General features: G+C 42.1%; 1 protein-coding gene across 1 annotated transcript in view; it reads left to right on the plus strand.

Moving 5' to 3' along the window:
* HIT1 (Membrane trafficking VPS53 family protein) overlaps nt 1–21535 on the plus strand; it is a 361304-nt gene that overhangs the window by 249988 nt on the left and 89781 nt on the right. The window contains exon 21 of the mRNA XM_089448976.1: nt 9478–9555. Coding sequence (XP_089305102.1) covers nt 9478–9555 — 78 coding nt within the window. The remainder of the gene's footprint in view (nt 1–9477; nt 9556–21535) is intronic.

Below are 21535 nucleotides of genomic sequence, written 5' to 3' on the forward strand. Positions count from 1 at the left end.
CCTAGGCTCTGCGCAATCTCGGTACTGGCAAATCAACCTCCTTAGCCAACTGCATCAGCCCACTTGGCCTCTACGTGGCTCTCATGAGCCTGCCTTTGCCTCCCTCAGTACTGCGCTGCCTCTTCCTGGCTCAATCTTGATGACACAGGCACTGTGTCACCCCTTCCTTGCTGCTACTCTGCTAGGAACAACTTCTGTCACTCGGGACAAATGTTTTCTGATGCTGTTGCTCTGCTCGACTGATGTCCTCAGTTGTCTTGTTATCTGCAACCACCCTCTGATACCATGTTGGAATTTCTAAGTCTGACATGTTAGAAACCCTTCATGTACTTTACTGATTTATTCCTACCTACTTGTTCTATTAATTAACAAGTTATTTACCATGTAAATACTGTAAATAAATACAAGTACATGTTCAACACATTACAGATCATCAACTGAAGCAAATAGAAACAAGCACACAAGTGACACCATTGTTTTTGGACTAATGTCCCTGGAAAAACCCAATACGGGAAAATCGGTGCAGTTATCTGAGGGTTTGATTTATTATGCAGTTTCAAAATACAATCTAGGTGCCAAATCAGGCGCATCCAACAAAAAAAAATCTCGGTGGTAGTACCTTTCTACTCGGAAGTAGATATTCCGGCTGAAACCTCGGATAAACCACGGATAAACACTCCGACAGCTCTATAGCTCCAATCTGCCCCACAAAACCGCAACGTTAGCCGCTAGGGACTACGTCAGCGTCTCTCTGGCCCAGCGTTAGCCCATCGTCACTCTGGATTGGCCCACGTCAGCCTCTGGAGGCACTGGGTCAGTCCTCTTGCCCGATGTGTCACCCACGCTGGCCCTCTGAGGCACTGCGCAACTCCTGGCTGGCTTTGCGTGAGCCCTGGCTAGCTCTGCGTGAACCCTTGGCTGCCTCTGCGTCCCTCTCTGCGGCTACTGCACTGATCTTCCTAGTGCTATCTCTGCCTCTCTGCTTTTGTATTCACTGCCCCTCAGCTGCAACTCTGATCACTCTCTCAACTTTCTCAGCAAACCCAGCCCCAGAAAGTCGAAATCTTGATCTCTTGGTGTGTTCTCTAAGTGACCCTCAAGCCTCCTCTTATACTTTTCTCGTTGACAAATCAACAACCAAGATTAAGTCCCTAATCAACAACTAAGATTAGATCTGGCTTGATCCATGACTTTTGGACCATTTTAACACAGTTTTATATTAATTCACATTAATATTTTAATTTCCCTAAGTTTAGACTTAGGGACTCCATTAAAATATTAATTATTTTAATATCTCCCAAACTATTTAGAATCTGCCCAAACCCTTTTTGGGTATTGGAGATCTCATGTGCCTTAGCCTCTCCACCAATTTTCATGGCTAGAGCACATTCGATGCTACTCCAAATCAATAGGAGTCACTTGATGCCTATAAAGAATGTTAAAATTGGCAACTAGGGCCAAATTCCATGTGGGTCATCTTATTTATAGCAGTTGATATTTTTCTTGGATTCTTGCCTTTGAGAGGTGTAGGATTGATCTAAAGATCATCCGATTCCGACATGTATTTATGGAGGTATGAATTTATTTATATTATTTGACAATTTGTCAAGGTTGGCCAGCAACCAAATAACACCCAGCGCAACCTCAATGTTGCATTTAAATAGAGGAGGCCTCAAGTCATTTGTCACACATCTTTGATGATTTCTCTCCACCCGTTTGGGTTTGGTGGCAAGAGAGGTCAAGTGGGAGACCTAGCCACAGTCCTAAGGAAGGAGATCTAGCCCTAGTCGAAGATCTAAAAGGAGCCCTAGCTGCAGTAGAAAAAGGAGCCCTAGCTGTTGTAGAAGAAGGTGCCCTAGCCGTAGTTGAAGAAGGTGCCCTAGCCTCTGTCCTAAAAGAGATCAAGCCATAGTCATGGAGGAGACCTAGCCACAGTCAAGGGAGGTCCTATCCGCTGTCAAGAAGAGCTCCTATACTCAACCAAAAGAAGCCGTAATTTGTAGCTAGAGGGAGGCCTAAGACACATTCAAGAGAGAAGCCTAAGACACAGTCAAGAGAGGCCTAAAGCTGCAGTCAATGGAGGCCTAATACACAACTAAGGAAGAAGACTTAGCAACAAATCTGAAGAGCCATAATACACACCCATTGACAGATCCTATGCCGCAACAAAAGGAGCCCTAACGCAACAAGAATAATTATATTGACAACGTGAAAGAAGGTTGTTCCTAGGCATGGGTTAAGGGATTGTTTAGGCATCGTTTTGTGACTGCGTTTTCTTCTTGTAGGAGGGCCGAGTTAGAGGAGCTTAAGATCAGATCTGTTGGGGTATCGTTGGAGGGACAAGGAATAAAGATTATGCTGCCTGGAAGCTACAGGAACACTGTGTTAGGCTGTAGGCCATAACACCACAGTCTAGGATTGCATAGGAGAGTTTGAGGGCTTATATATGCCCAGAACAATAGCATATCCAAGGAGTTGTCCTAGGCTGTTTTGATGACCGTTGGAGGACTGTTACAATAGTGCTTGGTGCCCTAACTAGTCATCATGATGACAACAACAAATCTATTATTGATTGTGTCCTATTTCATGAAGCAGTGACAACTAGTGCAACAAGAAGACATCAGAGTTCTGGGAGATGTTTTGGGTCAAGGTTTGACCATGATTGGCTCAGTTTATTGAACATCTTGTTGGTACCATATGAATGATCTTTAGAAGAAGGTTCTGTCCTGTATGACCAACATTGTTTTCTCTGGTCAAGTCTTTTCTACTGCTGTCATAAATATCAATTTTGTATATTTGTACTATCTCTCTCTCTCTGCTGAACTATTGAAGAATATAAGAAGATTTGATCAAGGGTTTCCCCAAATTGGGGTTTGTCCCTGGCTGGTGCCACATCCTATGTCCTTTTGTCTTGGCTTGTCTTCTACTGTTTATGTTTATGTTCTATTTGCATTTTACTATCATGCTGATGTGATTGCTAATCTGGAAATTGATATTGGGCTAATAAGAAAAATTGAAATAAATTGCCCTTAAGCATAGAACATACCAAAAATTAACAAATAAAGATCAAGTGTGATGTATTAGAACACATCCAATGTGCATCTATCATCATGAGATAACTTTGCGATTTAGAGTGCGGTTCTGAAGCAACGGATTTGTGACAAGTCAAGGAAAGGAGAGTTTGAAGGTTTGTTTTGGGTGCGAATTTTGGAGAAGAAGAGTTGCAACTCTGCCACATTGCAGGAGGCAAGAAGGATGGTTTAGGGCAGTCTTGAAGTGCGAATCAGCTTGAAGGTCTAGCCGTAGATTAGAGGTATGTTAAGGGTATTTTCTGTGCATATAATTAATGATGGTATCTCTGTTTAGGGCCGTAGAAAGGTGCTGTAGGAACAACACTGTGAGAAGATCATTTGTGTGGGCCGAAAGGGCTAGGGGAGGCACCTCTGCCCTAGCCACAGGACATTTGAAGTAGGCCGCAACCCAAACAGAGATTATTCCTTGTCTATGAAGGCCGAAACCTTGTTGTAGCCTTGTGTGGTATTGCAGGAGTCTTGAAGTAGTGTCTTGAAGCTGCAGTAGTGCAGAAGGGTAGTTAAAAGGTCAGTACAGGTAGGCAACAGTGTTGGACAAGGAAACTAGTATTTGGAGCAGGGATTTAGGGCTGTTATGATGCCCTAACTAGATTGCCACATGCACAAAAATCGAGACAAGGTAACAATAGTAGGGAGTTGCAGATGTCATCTTGTTTGGTGATCAGATGCTAGAGGATGAGTGTCCTAGGAGAGGACTGATTTGAGGAGTCTATTAGCAGCCATGTGGAAGGGCCTCCATAGGTGTTGGATGCCCTAACTAGGAGCAGATGGTACAACAAGCATTGGTCACTCGTGGACTGTTGGAGGGCAGCTTGAGAGTGGACCAAGTGTGGACAAGGATTGGGTATTTATGGTATGGTGGAGGACAGCGTGATAGTGCCCAAGTTGGAGACCGGTGTGCACCATCTTCATGGTCCTAGATGGTTGCTAGAGTGGTAGAAGTTGAGCTCAAGGGTCTGATCAGCGAGGAGCAGTTTGAGTAGCCCAAGACTTGTGTGTGGAGAAGGACGTCTACAACAGATAATGGGCAGTCCTCCTAGCCCATGTTCATCGTGGGAGATGGACATCTTATAGTGATAGGTGGCAGCTCTCCGTGCCCTATGTTGGTGTTCATTGGTGCAACGCAAGAAGACCATAGTGGGCTGAAGTCCCTGAGTAGCTGAAGAGCAGCTGTGGGCAAATTGAGAGTTGTTCACAAAAGGATTTGTGAACAACTCGATAGGAGTCTTGATGTGTTGTGCCCTTAATGAACTAAGGCACAACTAGTGAGCATATTGGAGAGCCAAGGTTCAGTGGCCAGATAGGCTTGGATTGTTGATAGAGGCAGTGCTGCAGATCAGGAGTGGAAGGACCAGGCAGGTACAGGGTACAACCGAAGGGAGCTGAGGGAGCATGCGACAATCGGAGGGTCAAAGTATCTTGTTGAGGGTAGATTGGTTGTCGATGGATTGATACCAAGCCCCAATTTTGTATTCTTGTACTAGTATGAGGGCCATTATCCCCGGTACGAGAGCCCTAGACTGTTGTATTATTAATTGGATTAATATAACAAAGTTGGGTTGAAAATTGTAAAAAGTTGTCTATATTTTGTGTACTAGTAGATTTACTGCTATTTATATTTTGCTATGCAAATTAGTTTCGTTGTGATTCTTGGTTTAGTAGCATTAGAGATTTAAGATTCTATCCCAGACACTAGGGTCGTGGAAAATCAACATGGTATAATAGCTACTTTGAGGGATAGTGAATTAGAGTGTGCATTGCGATTGCGAAGTAACTCAGAGGGAGTTATGGTTGTCTAGATCATGGAGCGGAGGGTTCAGCTAAAGACATAGAGATGTGGTTTTGACTGGTTTGGCAGCGAGATTTGTTGGGAGTTCTAGTGTATTGGTGGTGAGCCTGGTGAACAACAGTTTGTTGTAGGGCAGATTGCTGATCATGGACATCCATTGATTTGTCATGGATGGTTGGGACAACTCGTGGGTTTCTTTGGCTTAGACGAGATCTAGTTGATCGAGATGAATTCGTCTGATGGTTTACAGATTGGCAGGTTAAAGTCTTCATTGGATCGTGATGTTGCATATCTGACATTGGAGGGATTTGCATGAGTGGTATTTGATCCAGGAGGATGAGTGCTTGTAGGAATGAGCCAATGGAGATCGTGTAGGCTCAGAGGGAGCAACCCTATGGAGTTTTGGGATCTTTAGGTTCAGATATGATGAGGTAGAGGCACTATTAAGATTGCCAGGTTCATTCTACAGAGCATGTTGCAATGATAGACTCCATATGGGCTAGTGTCGCCAGATGATGATGGTTACTTCCTTATCTTGGAAGTACCTCCCTTGCTAAGAGGGAGTGGTGGTTTTTGTACCGTGGAGGTACTCCAAGCCGCTAGGATTAAGGGTTTGGAGGAAGGAGCTCCACAAGTGGCCTTGTGGGCTTGAAACCCAAGCATGGGGTTTTGCACCCATCGATGTTTTGGCCAAAATCGTGATGATATTTCAACATGTGTGGATGACGATCATAGTAGATGTCGAGACGAATCCAATGCATCGAGAATCGTCCAATTCCGAGTTGTCATTGAAGAGATATTAATTTTTGAAGTTGTGGAGTGGGCTTGTGTCACAAAGTTTAGGTCGACCTAGTGTTTTTGGACACCTTATGATAGTTGGTGAGCCACCTTAGAAGAATTTGTTGGAGCCAGTTGATGCCTATAAATAAAGATCAAGTGTGATGTATTAGAACACATCCAATGTGCATCTATCATCATGAGATAACTCTGCGATTTAGAGTGCGGATATGAAGCAACAGATTTGTGACAAGTCAAGGAAAGGAGAGTTTGACGGTTTGTTTTGGGTGCAGATTGCAGAGAAGAAGAGCTGCAACTCTTAGCCACATTGCAGGAGGCAAGAAGGATGGCTTAGGGCAGTCTTGAAGTGCAAATCAACTTGAAGGTCCAGCTGCAGATCAGAGGTATGTCAAGGGTATTCTCTGTGCGTATAATTGATGATGGCATCTCTGTTTAGGGCCATAGAAAGGTGCTGTAGGAACAACACTGCTAGAAGATCGTTTGTGTGGGCTGAGAGGGCTAAGGGAGGCACCTCTTCCCTAGCCGTAGACTTTTGAAGTAGGTCGCAACCCAAACAAAGATTGTTTCCTCATCTATGAAGGCCGAAACCTTGCTGTAGCCTTGTGGGGTATTGCAAGAGTCTTGAAGTAGTGTCTTGAGGCCGCAATAGTGCAGAAGGGTAGTTAAAAGGTTAGTGCAAGTGGGTGGCGAGGTTGGACAAGTAAACTAGTACTTGGAGTAGGGATTTAGGGCTGCTATGATGCCCTTACTAGATTGCCACATGTACATAAATCGAGACAAGGTGACAACAACAGGGAGTTGCAAATGTCATGATGTTTAGTGATTATATGCTAGAGGATGAGTGTCTTAGGAGAGGATTGATTTGAGGAGTCTGTTAGCAACCATGTGGAAGGGTCTCCATAGGTGTTGGATGCCATAATTAGGAGCATATGCTACAAGAAGGATTGGTCACTTGTGGATTGTTGGAGGGCAGCGTGAGAGTGGACCAAGTGTGGACAAGGATTGGGCATATATGGTGTGGTGGATGACAACGTGATAATGCCCAAGTTGGAGCTCGGTGTGCACCATCTTCATGGACCTAGATGGTTGCTAGAGTGGTAGAAGTTGAGCTCAAGTGTCTGATAAGCCAGGAGCAGTTTGAATAGCTTTTGTGTGTGGAGAAGGACATCTACATCAGATGATGGGTAGTCCTTCTAGCCCATGTTCATTGTGGGAGATGGACATCTTGCAGTGATAGGAGGTAGCCCTCCGTGCCCTATGTTGGTCTTCATTGGAGCAGCGTAGGAAAACCATAGTGGGTTGAAGTTCCTAAGTAGTTGAGGAGCAACAGTGGGCAGATTGAGAGTTGTTCACAAATAGAGTTGTGAACAACTCGACAGGAGTCTCGATGTGTTGTGCCCTTGATGGACTAAGGCACAACTAGTGAGCAGATTGGATAGCCGAGGTTCAGTGGCCAGATGGACTTGGATCGTTGATAGAGGTTGTGCTGCAGATCGAGAGCCAAGGGATTGGGCTGGTATAGGGTATGACCGAGAGGAGCTGAGAGAGCATGTGACAACCAGATGGTTAGAGTATCTTGTTGAGGGTAGATTGGTTGAAGATGGATTGACACCAAGCCCCAATTTTGTATTCTTGTACTAGTATGAGGGCCATTATCCTTGGTACGAGAGCCCTAGACTGTTGTATGATTCAGTTGGATTAATATAACGAAGTTTGGTTGAAAATTGTAAATTGTTGTCTATATTTTGTGCACTAGTAGATTTACTGCTGTATATATTCTGCCGTGCAAAGTAGTTTTGTTGTGATTCTTGGTTTGGTAGCATCAAAGATTTAAGATTCTATCCTAGACACCAAGGTCGTGGAAAAACAACAAATTTTATCTTTGAGCAAGCGATTTCTTGTTCCTTTTCATCAATGATATGATTGTTCTTTCTAATTTTCCTTCCTTGTTTTCTTAAGGTCACTTAAGGCACTGATCAGTTCTGTCTCCATTTCCACATCTGCTTCTTCTTCTTCATTGTCGTTAGGTTTTTTGTTCGGAGTATCTGATCCTATGAAGAGTGCTCTATCTGAATCATAATCATTTTCATCTTGATCTGAATGCTTCTTTAAGTAAATATTTTGATGCTTCTCTCAAAGCGTTTTGGTTGATGAGCATTGACCCATTTCAGTTTTCACAGTATCTGGCAAAGCATTTAGAATGGCATTCATTGCTTTTGTATTGGACCTTCTTGATTAATTTTTAGATGTGTTTCCAGAAATAACTGAATCCCATACATCATATCCAAGAGCTTTACAAATAGGCTTCTACGCTGGATTCCCATATTTCATAGCTTGTTCCATCAAACGGAGGAACTGGACCAACCTGTTTCTCTTCATCAACTGTAACAGATTCTGAAATCAGTGCAATGTCGAAGACTTCCTTTGATCGTTTGGAGGCATGCTTCCTTGATCCTCACATCTTTGTTCTTCCGAACTCTTCCTTCTAGCTGTTAGGCTGCAACAGAAGGAACATGCTTTGATACCGATTGTTGGAATCACGATTTCTGTTACACCAAAACCCACAGGTGTTAGTAAATGGATGCATCGCCAGAGTTACCAGATCCTCGAGAGGTTTTTAGCACATGTCGCAAGACACATAGGGAGCACTGGATTATCCAATGCCCAAAAATATAAAATTCTAATTTCTCCATATGAAGTCCAATGAGGTTGCATCCACTTTCAAACATCTTTAAACAATTAACGGTAATGCTATAAGTTGAAGTAAAAGTGATATTATCCTTTATCTTACCTTTTCTAAGATAAATCACAATGTCACTTTTACTTGAATTTAATATTACCATTGATTACCAAGGTGACGAACTTCTAAAAGTCAATCTTCTATCCCTGTTTTGTCTTAAAGGATCATTCACATTTACATGGGCAGGGTGATATTTCCTATGGGTCCCATGCCTGAAAGATCACTGGAAATGGCCAAAAAAGCTTGGAAATGCCACTGGCTGTACTGTATGGCAATTCCAGGTTTGGAAATGCCATACAGTACAACTGGCAGCATTTCCAAGCCGTTTCATATCTGTTTCAGCATTTTCAGGTGTTTCAGGTACTGGAACGTGTCCCATGTAGGTGTTTCCTTGCAACTTGGATAGAAACATATTTTCACTAACGTAAAACTCTAAAAAACAAGAAAATCCAGAAAAACAAAAGCCAGTAGACTGTACTGAGAACTGGAAAGGTTGCAGTCAAGGGTATGAGTTCTAATTTGCAACTTTCAGTGAGTAAGCTCATGATGATGCCTTGGGAGAGATTTCCTGGCTTATAGTTTCTTTCCCACAAAGGTTAATTTTATTTTTTTACTTAGAAAATCTAGGACATAGGAATGGATTATATTCACCGTGAGTTAAGTGTATCACATACTAGATTGGTCTTTATTGAGATGGAATATTTTCCATTCTCCTTGAATGGTGATTTGTATATAATAGCATACACAGATTCACTGTGATTTGTCACTTCTAAGTTCTCATTACAATGTTGCTAGGATGATTTTAATTATTATGCTTGGGACATAGTAAAGGTTGTAGATAACTTCATTTACATAAGCAGATCATTACCACATATAAGATCACACATCGAAGTGCTTTTTTAATCCCACATGTATCTTGTGGTAGTTGCAAAGTTATCTTTTCAAATGATAGTCCATGCATGTAAATCATTTTTTGCAGAAAAGACTTAGGAGAAAATGGCTAGTTAGGTATGCTGTATTAAGAAAGGGAAACTGAAAGTTGGTTGGTGTTTATGCAGCTAGCAGCATCATTAGCTCCTCGGTTCTATCTTAATATTTACAAATGTAAACATATATCAGAGACTGGTGCACAACAGGTAAGCAGGGAATAAAAGGTGGAAACTTCAGGTTTGAATCTATTAATGCCATTCGTGCTCCATCTTGTATCTTTTATCTTGCTTTAGTTTGGGGAATAATCTTGGAAGCACAGTAATTTTGCAATGTCTATGCATTTGTGTCACAATGGGCCAAAAATTGTTCTGATGTTTCATATTTTTCAAGTTAATTAATAATTCCTAATGCTGGACATTCACTTGTATGTGATATTTGTTAAAATTACAATACATTTATTTTTTAAACTAATCCTCATTAGCAAATCAGCTTCTGATATCTGATGTATTAACATCTCTCAATATTTCAAACGATCATGGATGGTGACTTGTAGTTATTTTTACTTTTTGGGATGATACACTAAAAAGAATGTAAGTAATTGGGTAGATGGGTGATACATACTTGTAATTTGTAAAAGGTGTATTAGGTTTATTTGTAATTGGGTATAGTAGCACTTTCTTCTCCACTCTGAAGCATACAACCATATCAAAAGGGGTTCATCTCTGGAGAAAGTTGCATTTGAAACAGTATTCTGAGAGAGTGACATGGAAGAAAGAAGAGCAACGACAATGATGACCTTCAGAGCCAAGGCTTTGAAATTGGCATTCCCCTTACAGGACATGAAGATGAGTAGATCTAGGTTAAAGAATGGACTATAGTTGTCCACTCACACTATGTATATCTTAATGTAGTTCTCTTCCTTTCTGCAGCCATGCAACATCGGCCCCACTTAATTTTGTATGTTTGGTACTGTGAAGATGTAAAACTCCATCGCATAGACCAACATGGCCTCCTGGATGATTAATAAAATCTCTCTCTCTCTTGACACACACACACACACACACACACACACTCTATGTCAATGGTCAATAGATAAGAATTTTATGTCATCCACACAACATCTATGCTATGGTAAAATTGCTCCAGCTTGCCCTTCTGAGTATAGTGTCGAGGAAGAGCCCCTCATTGATTATACTTTACCTTCTTGGACACACCTGCAGGGTTTTGATCACTCCATGACCCCCCCCCCTCCCCCCTCCAATGTAACCGTCACAACCTATATGTTGCACTCCTTTCCCTTACCCTTCATTTCCCTCTCATCACAACCTTGTGGCATCTACAAAGCATAACGTTATAAATAATGATTGTGATAGGGAGTTCTCGAGAGTAATCTTCCATTCCACCATTGTGTACTTAGAGGGATAGCCCCACACTTCTAGATTGACCTATTTTCCCGCTCTTAGGGTTTCCTTTTACCTCCAATGGAGATCACATTTTCCCACCTCCCACTCGCTTCATCCTCCATGTGATTGTATCTGCATTCGCTTTGGGATTCGCTATATGAGTAATCATACTGGCAAGCATATGTATATTGATATGATGATATGTTGGTTGCACTGGCTTTATGTTTACACTTAGTCTTGGCCTTACTATATGTTAGGGTAGGACGCATTGCATGCTCATTTCCTCATTAGAACTAACATCATATGATATTTCTAATGGTAGAGTAATTGCATTTAGATCAAATTTGCATATTTATTTTTTTGTTGATTTTATGGTCTAACACTAAGCATGGGTGATCATAAGACATCGTGGAAAACATGTTGCCCTATGCTTTTCATCTATTATATGTGCAGGCAATAGGTCTACGGTAACCAAGAGATTGTTGGAGTTCTCGTGACCTCCTGTTCGAGTAGCTTCATCTATTTCTGCGAGAGATCATGTCCCAGTTGGAGCCAAATGTTACCCACCATTTTGTGGGTGATATCCCAAGGACATTTTTTTTCTTCTCTAAGATGGGCCTCAGTCAGCAGCCAACAACCCCTTGCAACCACCAACTAGCTCGTTGTGCCATTTCTTCGCCACGTGAGCCAACCATGTGGTCCTTCACCCATCTGCCATGATTGTATGTTTGAAGGTGAGCCTCCTGAACCTAAAGGTATGCCTTGTCACTTGGTAATTGAGTATTGTAGTTTTCTTATCATGGACACTTATGGGCATGGATTAATGGGGGGATTCAACAGAGAGAATGGGCTAGGTTTGTGCTCTTGTCCTTTAGACCCCTTTTTCGGTGTTAACCTTGTATTTTGGTCTCGTGGGATCTCTTTTATTGACCATTTGGTCTTAGGGATGGTATTTCATTGGAAACCCTGATTTTGGTTGTGTGGTCACGCTTCCTCATCCACATATATTGCCCCTATTCCACTCATTATAATCCCATTCATCATTTCTCCCACATGGGTCCACATAGGGTTAGCTTTACCCTTCCCCTTGCCTTCACCTTGGGTCATGCCTGAAATGATGCCCCAGAGGTTGATGCAGCTGAAAAGAAAAGCAAAAACATAATTGGCCACATTCAATAGGAAAATGTACCATAAAATGCAAAATATGGCTGGGACAGACACATTTAGCGTGTGGGCAAAAGCCAATACATGAGCTCTACCCCATCATCATGGCAGTCACCCCAGTTCTTATAGGCCCTAGATGAGGCTCCTTTATCATTTAGGAACCCATGATTGTCCCAACCCCTGGTGGGCAATGAACCGCCCTACCTTAAAAGGGGTATTCTCTGCTACATCTCACACATCATGCTTGTAGCCCTTAAGTCCCGAGCAATTAATTAAAAAGAAATCATAAAAGACAAGAGGCATATAAAGAAGGGTGGAAAAATCAAGGCCAGGGCACCTCATGTATCACGAATGCTCCCTCCTATACATTATATACTCAAGTGTGGGCTTCCCTTTTACTAGCTACCCTTGTACCCCAACATGTGGCCCAGGCTACCTTTTTTTTTTTTGGTGACTAGCGGAATCGGCAACAGCTGTGGTATCGTACTCGCGTTACACGGGGTCGAATCCCATCGGTTGCCACTATAACCTCTAGGAGGAACTGTCCAGCCCGCAAGAACAACCCTCGGTTAAAACGAGACTCGAACTTGTGACCTGTATAGCGGCACGAACAACTTAGCAGATCGTTCGCTGGCCACGAGACCAAACCTTTGCAGGTAGGGCTGCCCCTTTTCATTCCCTACTCCATTCATCTTTTTATCTGATGCCACCACCTTTTAAAGGATGTACCTTGGACATACTATCCCTTTAGAAGTAGAAACCACCTAATGGGATACTTGGTTAACCCTATTTGGAGCTTGGAGACACTAGCACATGCCAAAGCCCATTATGGAAGGGCATGCCATTATGAAGTCCCCACCTGTTTTCCATGGTTTGTAAGCCCTTTTGCTCGATTTCCTTGATGAATTTTTGCACTGGAAGGGCAGGGGACATATTGTATCTTATGCAAGATTGCAAGTGGTTTCCATATTGGGTTTGGTCTCCCTATACAGGGTCCTAATTCTCCAGAGGGCTTTATTGGCACATGTAGGGTGTGTGTTGAGAGCCATGGGCCTTCACAACAATAGATAACACGCCATGGATCCCCAGAGATGTTCAAAGATTGCTTAAGGTTCACCTATTGGATGAGGAAGATGCATTTGATTCACCTTTTCCTAGCCAACCCCACAGTTGTACCATGCACTTGGCAGATGACCCAAGACTTGTATGCTGATGTGGCATGACGACATCACTTACACTATCATTTGAGCCCTTATAGATGGTCTACAATCATCTTCGACTTACTTGGAGACCCATGAGGTTAGTTGTGTGGCCTCATAGCCATTGGGAGTACCACAGGTTTATTATGTCGAGAACAAGGGGCCAACCCCTTGTCCATTACTTTTGTAAGTCCAATTCATCATTTTGGCACTTATGGACTTCATTAAGCCTCTTAGAGAGCTCAACGACACGCATTATTGATTATTCGATCTCCTGGGAGGCTTGTTATTTTATTTATGAGCTAGTTTGGTGGGATTGTCACCAAAAGATAGTTATTTGCACATTATTTTAGTCGATGGGATAATGTAGGCTCAAATTAGGTAATTTGAACTTCTAATTAGTGTATAAATAAGAGAGACATGAATTCATTTTGTATCATCACTTGGATTGGATCATATCTTCTTGTGATATTTTCGCTATCTTGAGGATGAGACTTTTTGTATGAATGAATGAAATTTGATGTTTGGCTATTCTTCTTTGCCTTGGAGCTTCTGTGATTGGCATATCTTGGTGATTGGATATATTCTTCTTACATGCAAGTACTATGTTAATGCTATTTTGATTCTTTATTTTGCTGCATTCATAATATTGGGATTTTTGCTATTCTAGGGTTAATTTGCTGCTTTTCTTGGAATGAAATTGTGGAAATTAAATCTCTAAATAGTGTTATATCATGGTTGGGTGATGTTTGAATGAATGAATGTTCCTAGAGGCATCCTTGTCTTGACAAGTCACAAAATATTGTTGAACGAAGTATAAATGATCTTGAAGCTACTTCCATTAAGCCCTAATACACTACGAGGTTGTCTTTTAGGCCTCCTTGACAAGTGGAAATCAATTCAAACTCTAAATCTTCCATGACTCCATCTCTCCCAAATGAAAAAGCATTGGTCCTCCTCTGATGATCACTTTAAAGCTTATTTCTTTCACCTTCCCCTCTTTTTCTAGGCATAACCTACATAGGTCACCTAGGGCATCAATTATCTCACAATCTAGCCATACGAATACTTCGATTTTTGGTCCACAATTGTGTTGGTGTGTCCTCAAGAAGCCCTCCAAATTTCATGAGATTTAGATAGTGGGATCTTGAGATATTGCAAGCCCTAGCTCGAAGACAAATTCTTGCCCTTGGTTTCCCTTAGGCTAGAAACCTCACTGGCATCCTTGCATTGCCTTTTATTAAAAATTCATTCCTTGATCCCTTTCCCCTCCCTAATTAGGTCAAGTACATCATTGGTTGCTAAATCCTATCCTCTTGACCTAACCTCGGGTCCACTTGGTCCTGTGTGGTCCCAAGCACCATCAAGGTTAATTTTTCAAAGATCACCTGGAACCCAAGTTTCGATAAGAATTCTAGGGCTTTGGGATCTCCTTTATAACATGCATTCTCAAAACCTAACCCTTGAAATTCTCCCCAAGCCCTTCCTAGAGAGCCTTCCACCTTGTTTTCCAAGACAAAACACAATCTTGAGCCTCTCTTGTGAATAGGCTTCTAGGATCACCCTTCATCCTATTTTTGATCTATTCATCTTTGTGATCCTTATCATACCAGGTCCCCTCCCATCGTTGAAAGTCCGTAAAGAGTAGGGAGCTTTAGCTGATGTCACAGTGGGCTATTGCTCCATTGTTACCCTTGACCTAGCAATTGTCCCTTTAGGATTCCCTCCTAGGACGCCTGCTAGTTTAAGTGGTAACAAGACCCCGATATTATTTGCAGTGACTGTTTGGGCCATCACAAAGTGGGAACAATTGTGCAGGGATTGCTTGGGGACAAACAATTTTTGGTGGGGAAGCACTGTAATATCCCCAATTTTCCTAAGCCACTCATGAAATATTACACTTTTTGACAATATTGGAATTAACAACAATTTTGGGTAAGTTGACTTATGAGAGGGAAAAATCGAATTCTTGGTGGGTTGTGGGGGCCACACACTAAAGGAATACGCACTCCCTTAGGAAAACACACTTGTGGAGAGAGAAGGAAGGAGAAGGAAGGCGTACTAGTGGAGAATGGGGCCCATGAGCAGAGGAAGAGGGCAACGTGCATAAATAGAAGAGAAGGGACCATCATTTCGAGCTTTTATCAATTTGAAATTTGTACTACTATTTGCTTGCGCTGTTGAGCCAAGTCAACATTGTGTTGTTCAACACATGAGGTTTCCGAGGGAAAATCTCAACTCCTTCTTTAGTAGACTCCAAGTGCCACCCTAGAGGAGCCCTTGCTTTATCATGGAGCTGTTCCAAGGAGGATTCTTCAGGGAGATTCGAGCTATTCAGGCGCAGATTGAGCGCAGAGAAGAACCACACACCCTTGTGGGAGGTAAACTACAGACCAGAGCTTGTTCTTGGAATTTAGGGGCACACTCTCTTTGCGTTTAGCAACGTTTTTGTAGGGAATTGACTGGTAGATTGAGTGGTCATTCCTCAGGCTGAATTTATGTTCCTTGGGCATATGCAGAGGTGATTGGACCAAGGCTTGCACAATCATTTGTAGAGATTGTTCGTTGAGGAGGCTTGGCCAGGAGTTTAGGGCTGAGTTTTGCTGGAGGTCATAAGGAGATTTTTTGGGGTGGTTTCTCAGCATTTTGGAGGGCATTGGTGGCAAGCATTTCCATGTCACTGTCACACCCTCCTCTCCATCAAGATGCACATGGTCCTGAAGCTAGTAGAACTTTGCAACCCACTTTAGATGACCATTGGAAGAAAGAATTAAGGGAGGCTGCTTGTGATTACATATGTAGATGGTGGTATGATGCTGATATCCCCTTCAATGCTTCCCGTTCACCATATTATGAGCCTATGTTTGATGCCATATGTGCTGCTGGATAAGGCTTCAAAGGCCCTACTATGCATGAGATAAGGGGGTGTCGTTTGCTGAAATAAATTTCTCTATGAGATAAGGGGGTATCACCAGTGTTTTACAACCAGGACCAGGACTCCGACCAGGCCGAGGATCGACTCCGACTCCGACCAGGATTCGGTAATGACCAGGCCTAGTCGATTTCAATGACTCGGTCGTTGTAAAAAATACATTAAATATTTATTTTTTTTATAAAAAAACATAATTTTAAATATTTTAAACATAATTTTAAAGATTTTCATTCATGTTTCCAAACACATAGCATTATACTATAGATGGAAGACAACATATGATCAAAGTAGGCTCATGAACCAATCCATTATATCAAAATGGTACCCAATGGCAATACATAGTCAACTGTCATACATGATCAAAGACTCAAAACAAAATACAAATAACCAAGGAGGCTAGAAATGGCCTCTACAACAAAAGTAAACTGTGATGCTGACCAGACTCCAATACTAGTACTACTGGCTACTGCCAGAGGAGCCAAGATCATATCGACCAATCTCTGGATCAGATTCATCATCATCATCAGAGTCAGACAAGGTGCCCCATGCCTCATCATCATCGTCTCCAACTGCAACTGTAGAAGTGGTGCCAGTACCACTAGCAGATGCACGCTGAGATAGAGTAGATATGCGGCTGCGCTTCTGTCGTGGCTGAGCAGAGGAAGCACCTACAACTGGAGTCCTACTCCTCAGAGTCCTTGCTGGCTGTGAGACTGAGGCTGGTGGATCGGGATCTGCATTCAACTGAACAGGCTGAAGTTGATGTTCCAGACCCAGGCCAACTTGGCCAAGTTCATCAAGATCCTCATCAGGATCAAACTCTGGTGCACGACTCTCCACTACCCAATCTGATGTTGGATCAATGTCTTCAAACACAATGGGATCTGAATCAGGTCTTTTGTTCAGCAATTGGTTCCGTCTGAGCTGAAGGTTGTATTGGACAAAAACTAGATCATTCAACCGTTTTTGCTCCAAACGGTTTCTCTTCTTTGTGTGAATCCTCTCAAAGACAGACCAATTGCGCTCACACCCAGATGCACTGCAAGTTTGACTCAAAATACGAATTGCAAACTTTTGCAATTGAGGGCACTGGCCACCAAAGGCCTCCCACCATTGTGCTGCAAAAAACATAGGAGTGTAATGAATTATGAGTTAGATGAAGGCTGAAGCTCAACAAAATTACAAATTATATCTAACTTTCAAATTATAAATGATTTAACAAACTTTAGTCTTTAATAAAAAAAGTAAAACTGTAAAACCGTTAAGAAATTGAAAATTGAAATTTTTGTTTACCTGGCTCATCTGCTTCTCTTGCAATCTTTGCTAGGTTCTTCCCAAAGGTACCTGTTGCGTTGCTGAAGGATGTGACCTGTTGATGTATCTGCAGCTGATCAGACTCCGATGGGATCATGCGTTCAATGCAATCAACCAGTCCATCTCTGACCTCCTCGCTCAAAGCTCCTGACTCCTTAGCTCTATAATGATACCGTGGGTTCAAAAAATACCCAGCTGCATGTATAGGGCGATGGAGTTGATTGTTCCATCTTTCATCAATGATTGCCCAAATGGGCCCATACTTTGCCACTCTATCCTTGTATGCTGTCTTTATTTGCTCCTTTGCTTGATCCATAGCCTCATAAATGAAGCCCATAGCCAACCTTTCCCCATCCACCAACCGCAACACCTTAACCAGTGGCTCAGCAAGCTTCACAATCTCTGCTGCCTTTCTCCAAAAAGTTTCATCATGGACTTTCCTTTTCAATTCTCTGCCTTCTGGTTTGTTAGACCAATTGGTTTGATTCCATTCATCACTGGAAAACATCTTTTGCAAGTTTCTATGTTGGGAAAGCATAGATTGCAATGTCAAAAAATGTGTAGCAAATCTAGTGATGGCAGGCCTAATAATATCCTTGCCTCCAGTGTGTTTCCTCATGAGACTCAAAACCAGTGTATGACTGTAGATAAATTTTGTTATGCTTTTGGCATTATCTACAGTGTTTCTGACCCAATCTAATTTTCCAATATCCTCAAGCATGAGGTCTATGCAATGTGCAGCGCATGGGGTCCAAAAGATGGTCTTGTGTTTTTCCTCTAACAGTTTACCAGCAAGAACATAGTTAGAGGCATTGTCAGTGATGATTTGAACAACATTAGCCACCCCCACATCCTCAATAACCTCATCCAATAGCTGAAACAACAAGTGGCCATCTTTTACCTTATCAGATGCATCAACTGATTTAAAAACATGGTTCCCTGTGGGCAGAAGACAAGAAAGTTTATGATGGTACGGTTTCTTTGATCAGTCCATCCATCTGACATGATGGTACACCCTGTTCTTGCCCATGAGTCTCTGAACTCTTGCAAATACTCATTAATGGATTGAATTTCTTTCTGCAAACGAACCCCCCTTAGCTCTTGCATAGTAGGGCCTTTGAAGCCTTTTCCAGCAGCATGTATGGCATCAAACATAGGCTCATAATATGGTGAACGAGCAGCATTAAAGGGGATATCAGCATCATACCACCATCTAGCTATGTAGTCACAAGCAGTCTCCCTCAATTCTTTCTTCCAATGGTCATCTAAAGTGGGCTGAATTTGACCTTTACTAACTTCAGGACCATGTGCATCTGATGGAGAGGAGGGAGTGAAATAACTTTTGATAGTCACATTACCCTTCATTCTACCCTTTCCCTTATCTTGAACTGAACCAAAAGAGGGAGGAACATAACGGAAAGGGTTGGATGCCTCAGTTTGAGGGATAGAGGAAGAACCCTCAAAATCATATTGGGGGTTGGTAGCCATCATTCTTTGTATCTCCCTCTTCCTCCCAATCTCAGCCTGTATCTCTTGTTGCCTAGCCTTATCTTCTTTAAATTTTTCAAAGCTGGCCAACAAATTCTTTCTAATCTCCTCAATTTCATCAGAGGGACATGGGGTAATTTGGCCTTTAATCCCTGCCAAGTGTAGTTTCAGCCTATTAATCCCCCCAGGACCTGCCTTAATTTTCTTATGGCAAAATTTGCATTGCATTTGACTATCAACCATTTCAACATATGCCCAAGCAGGATCTTTTGCTCTAGGTGCCATTTTTTGACTAGGAAAACAATTTGAAAATGAAAAAAAAAAAAAAAATTGATTCAATGTTCATTTATTTGACAAAAAACACTCTCTAAGCTTTCTTGATATGCACCTAAATTTTACTAAGCAAAAACAGATTTGTAAGGGTGGAAAAAAATACCTCCAGGCACAAACTGCCTCCTCAAGCTTGCTTCAAGAATCAGCTCCTCAATGCTGCTCCAAATGGCTGCCCAAGAAGCTCCTCACTCCAGCTACAATGCTCCTCCAAGACTCCTCACTGCTGCTCCAAAACAAGGTCAAGAACTGCTCACTAACTCTCAAAGAAGACTCTCACTCAAATGCATAAGACTGCTGTGAGTGAAATGAGAGCATTTGGCTGTCTTAAATAGAGTTTGGGAGGGGGAAATGGACCCCAAAAGCATTTAACAATTTACCATTACCCTTTTGGAATCCACAAACCCTATTAACTTTACCAAAAAACAGCAAAAAAGTGAAAAAAAAAACATGTTTAACGCTGCCCACGTGGTTTTTATTGACCCGGCCTGGTCAATGCGGACTCGGCCTGGTTGACCGAGTCAGCTATGACTCGGCCTGGTCATTAGATGACCAGGCCGAGTCATAGCTGACTCGGCCAAACTGGCCGGTTACTTGGCCTGGTCGAATTTTTTTTTTATGACCCGGTATGACCAGGCCGTTTCCGTTTCAACCCGGCCTGGTTGTAAAACACTGGGTATCACAGATAATGCCTCTAACTATGTTCTTGCTCGTAAACTGTTAGAGGAAAAACACAAAACCATCTTTTGGACCCCATGTGTTGCACATTGCATAGACCTCATGCTTGAGGATATTGGCAAATTAGATTGGGTCAAAAACACTGTAGATCATGCCAAAAGCATAACAAAACTTATCTACAATGATTCATGGATTTTGAGCCTTATGAGGAGACACACAGGGGGCATGGATATTATCAGGCCTGCCATCACTAGATTTGCTACTCATTTTTTGACATGGAAATCTATGCTTTCACAACATAGAAACTTGCAAAAGATATTTTCCAGTGATGAATGGAATCAAAGCCAGTGGAGTGGTCTCTCAAACAGAAAGGCAAAGAATTGAAAAAGAAAGAAAATGAAGAAATATTTTGGAGAAAGGCAGCAAAGATTGTGAAGGTTGCTAAGCCACTGGTTAAGGTGTTGCGGTTTGGGGATGGGGAAAGATTGGCTATGGGCTTCATTTATGATGCTATGGATCAAGCAAAGGAGCAAATAAAGAGGGCATACAAGGATAAAGTGGCTAAGTATGGCCCCATTTGGGCAATCATTGATGAAAGATGGAACAATCAACTCCATCGCCCTATACATGCCGCTGGGTATTTTTTAAACCCACAGTATCATTATAAAGCTCAGGCAACAGGAGCTTTGAGCGGGGAGGTTAGAGAAGGATTGATTGAGTGCATTGATCGCATGATCACATTGGAGTGTGATGAGCTGGAGATACACCGACAGATCACAACCTTCAGCAAAGCCACATGTACCTTTGGGAAGAACCTAGAAAAGATTGCAAGGGAAGCAGATGAGCCAGGTAAACAAAAAGTTCAATTTTCAAATTCTTAGTACTTATTTTTTTAAATTGTTTATAATTTGAAAGTTGGATATAATTTGTAATTTGTTGAGCTAACTCATTACACTACTATGTTTTTTGCAGCACAATGGTGGGAGGCTTTTGGTAGTCATTGTCCTCAATTGCAGAAGTTTGCAATTCGTATTTTGTGTCAAACTTGTAGTGCTACTGGGTGTGAGCGCAATTGGTCTATTTTTGAGAGGATTCACATGAAGAAGAGAAACCGTTTGGATAAAAATCGGTTAAATGATTTAGTCTATGTCCAATACAACCTCCAGCTTAGACGCAACCAATTGCTGAACAAAAGACCTGATTCAGATCCTATTGGTCCAACGTCAGATTGGTTTTGAGAGTCATCCAATAGAGTTTGATTTTGATGAGGATCTTGATTTGGATTTACAGACGGTGGCATCAGTTGAACAAAATGTTTTGTTGAATGCAGATCCACTTGTACCAGCCTCAAGCCCAGCCCCAAGTCCTCCAGTTGCAGGCGCTTCCTCCGCTCAACCACGACGGAAGCACATATCTCATCTATCTCAGCGTGCAACCGCTGCACAGCCTGCTAGTGCTATCACTTCTATAGTTGTAGTTGGAGATGATGATGAGGAGGAGCCATGGATTTCCTTGTCTGATTTTGATTCATAGTTTGAGCTAGATGATGTTGGCTCCTCTAGCAGTAGCCAGTAGTACTGGTCAGTGGTGACTAGTGATGTTTCATAGTTTACTTTTGTTGTAGAGGCCATTTCTAGCCTCCTTGGTTATGTGTTTTTGTTTTTAAACATTGGCATAT

Source organism: Pinus tabuliformis, chromosome X (genome assembly GCF_031772625.1).
Source record: "Pinus tabuliformis cultivar Carrire ecotype Pingquan chromosome X, CPIR1, whole genome shotgun sequence".
Classification (NCBI taxonomy): domain Eukaryota; kingdom Viridiplantae; phylum Streptophyta; class Pinopsida; order Pinales; family Pinaceae; genus Pinus; species Pinus tabuliformis.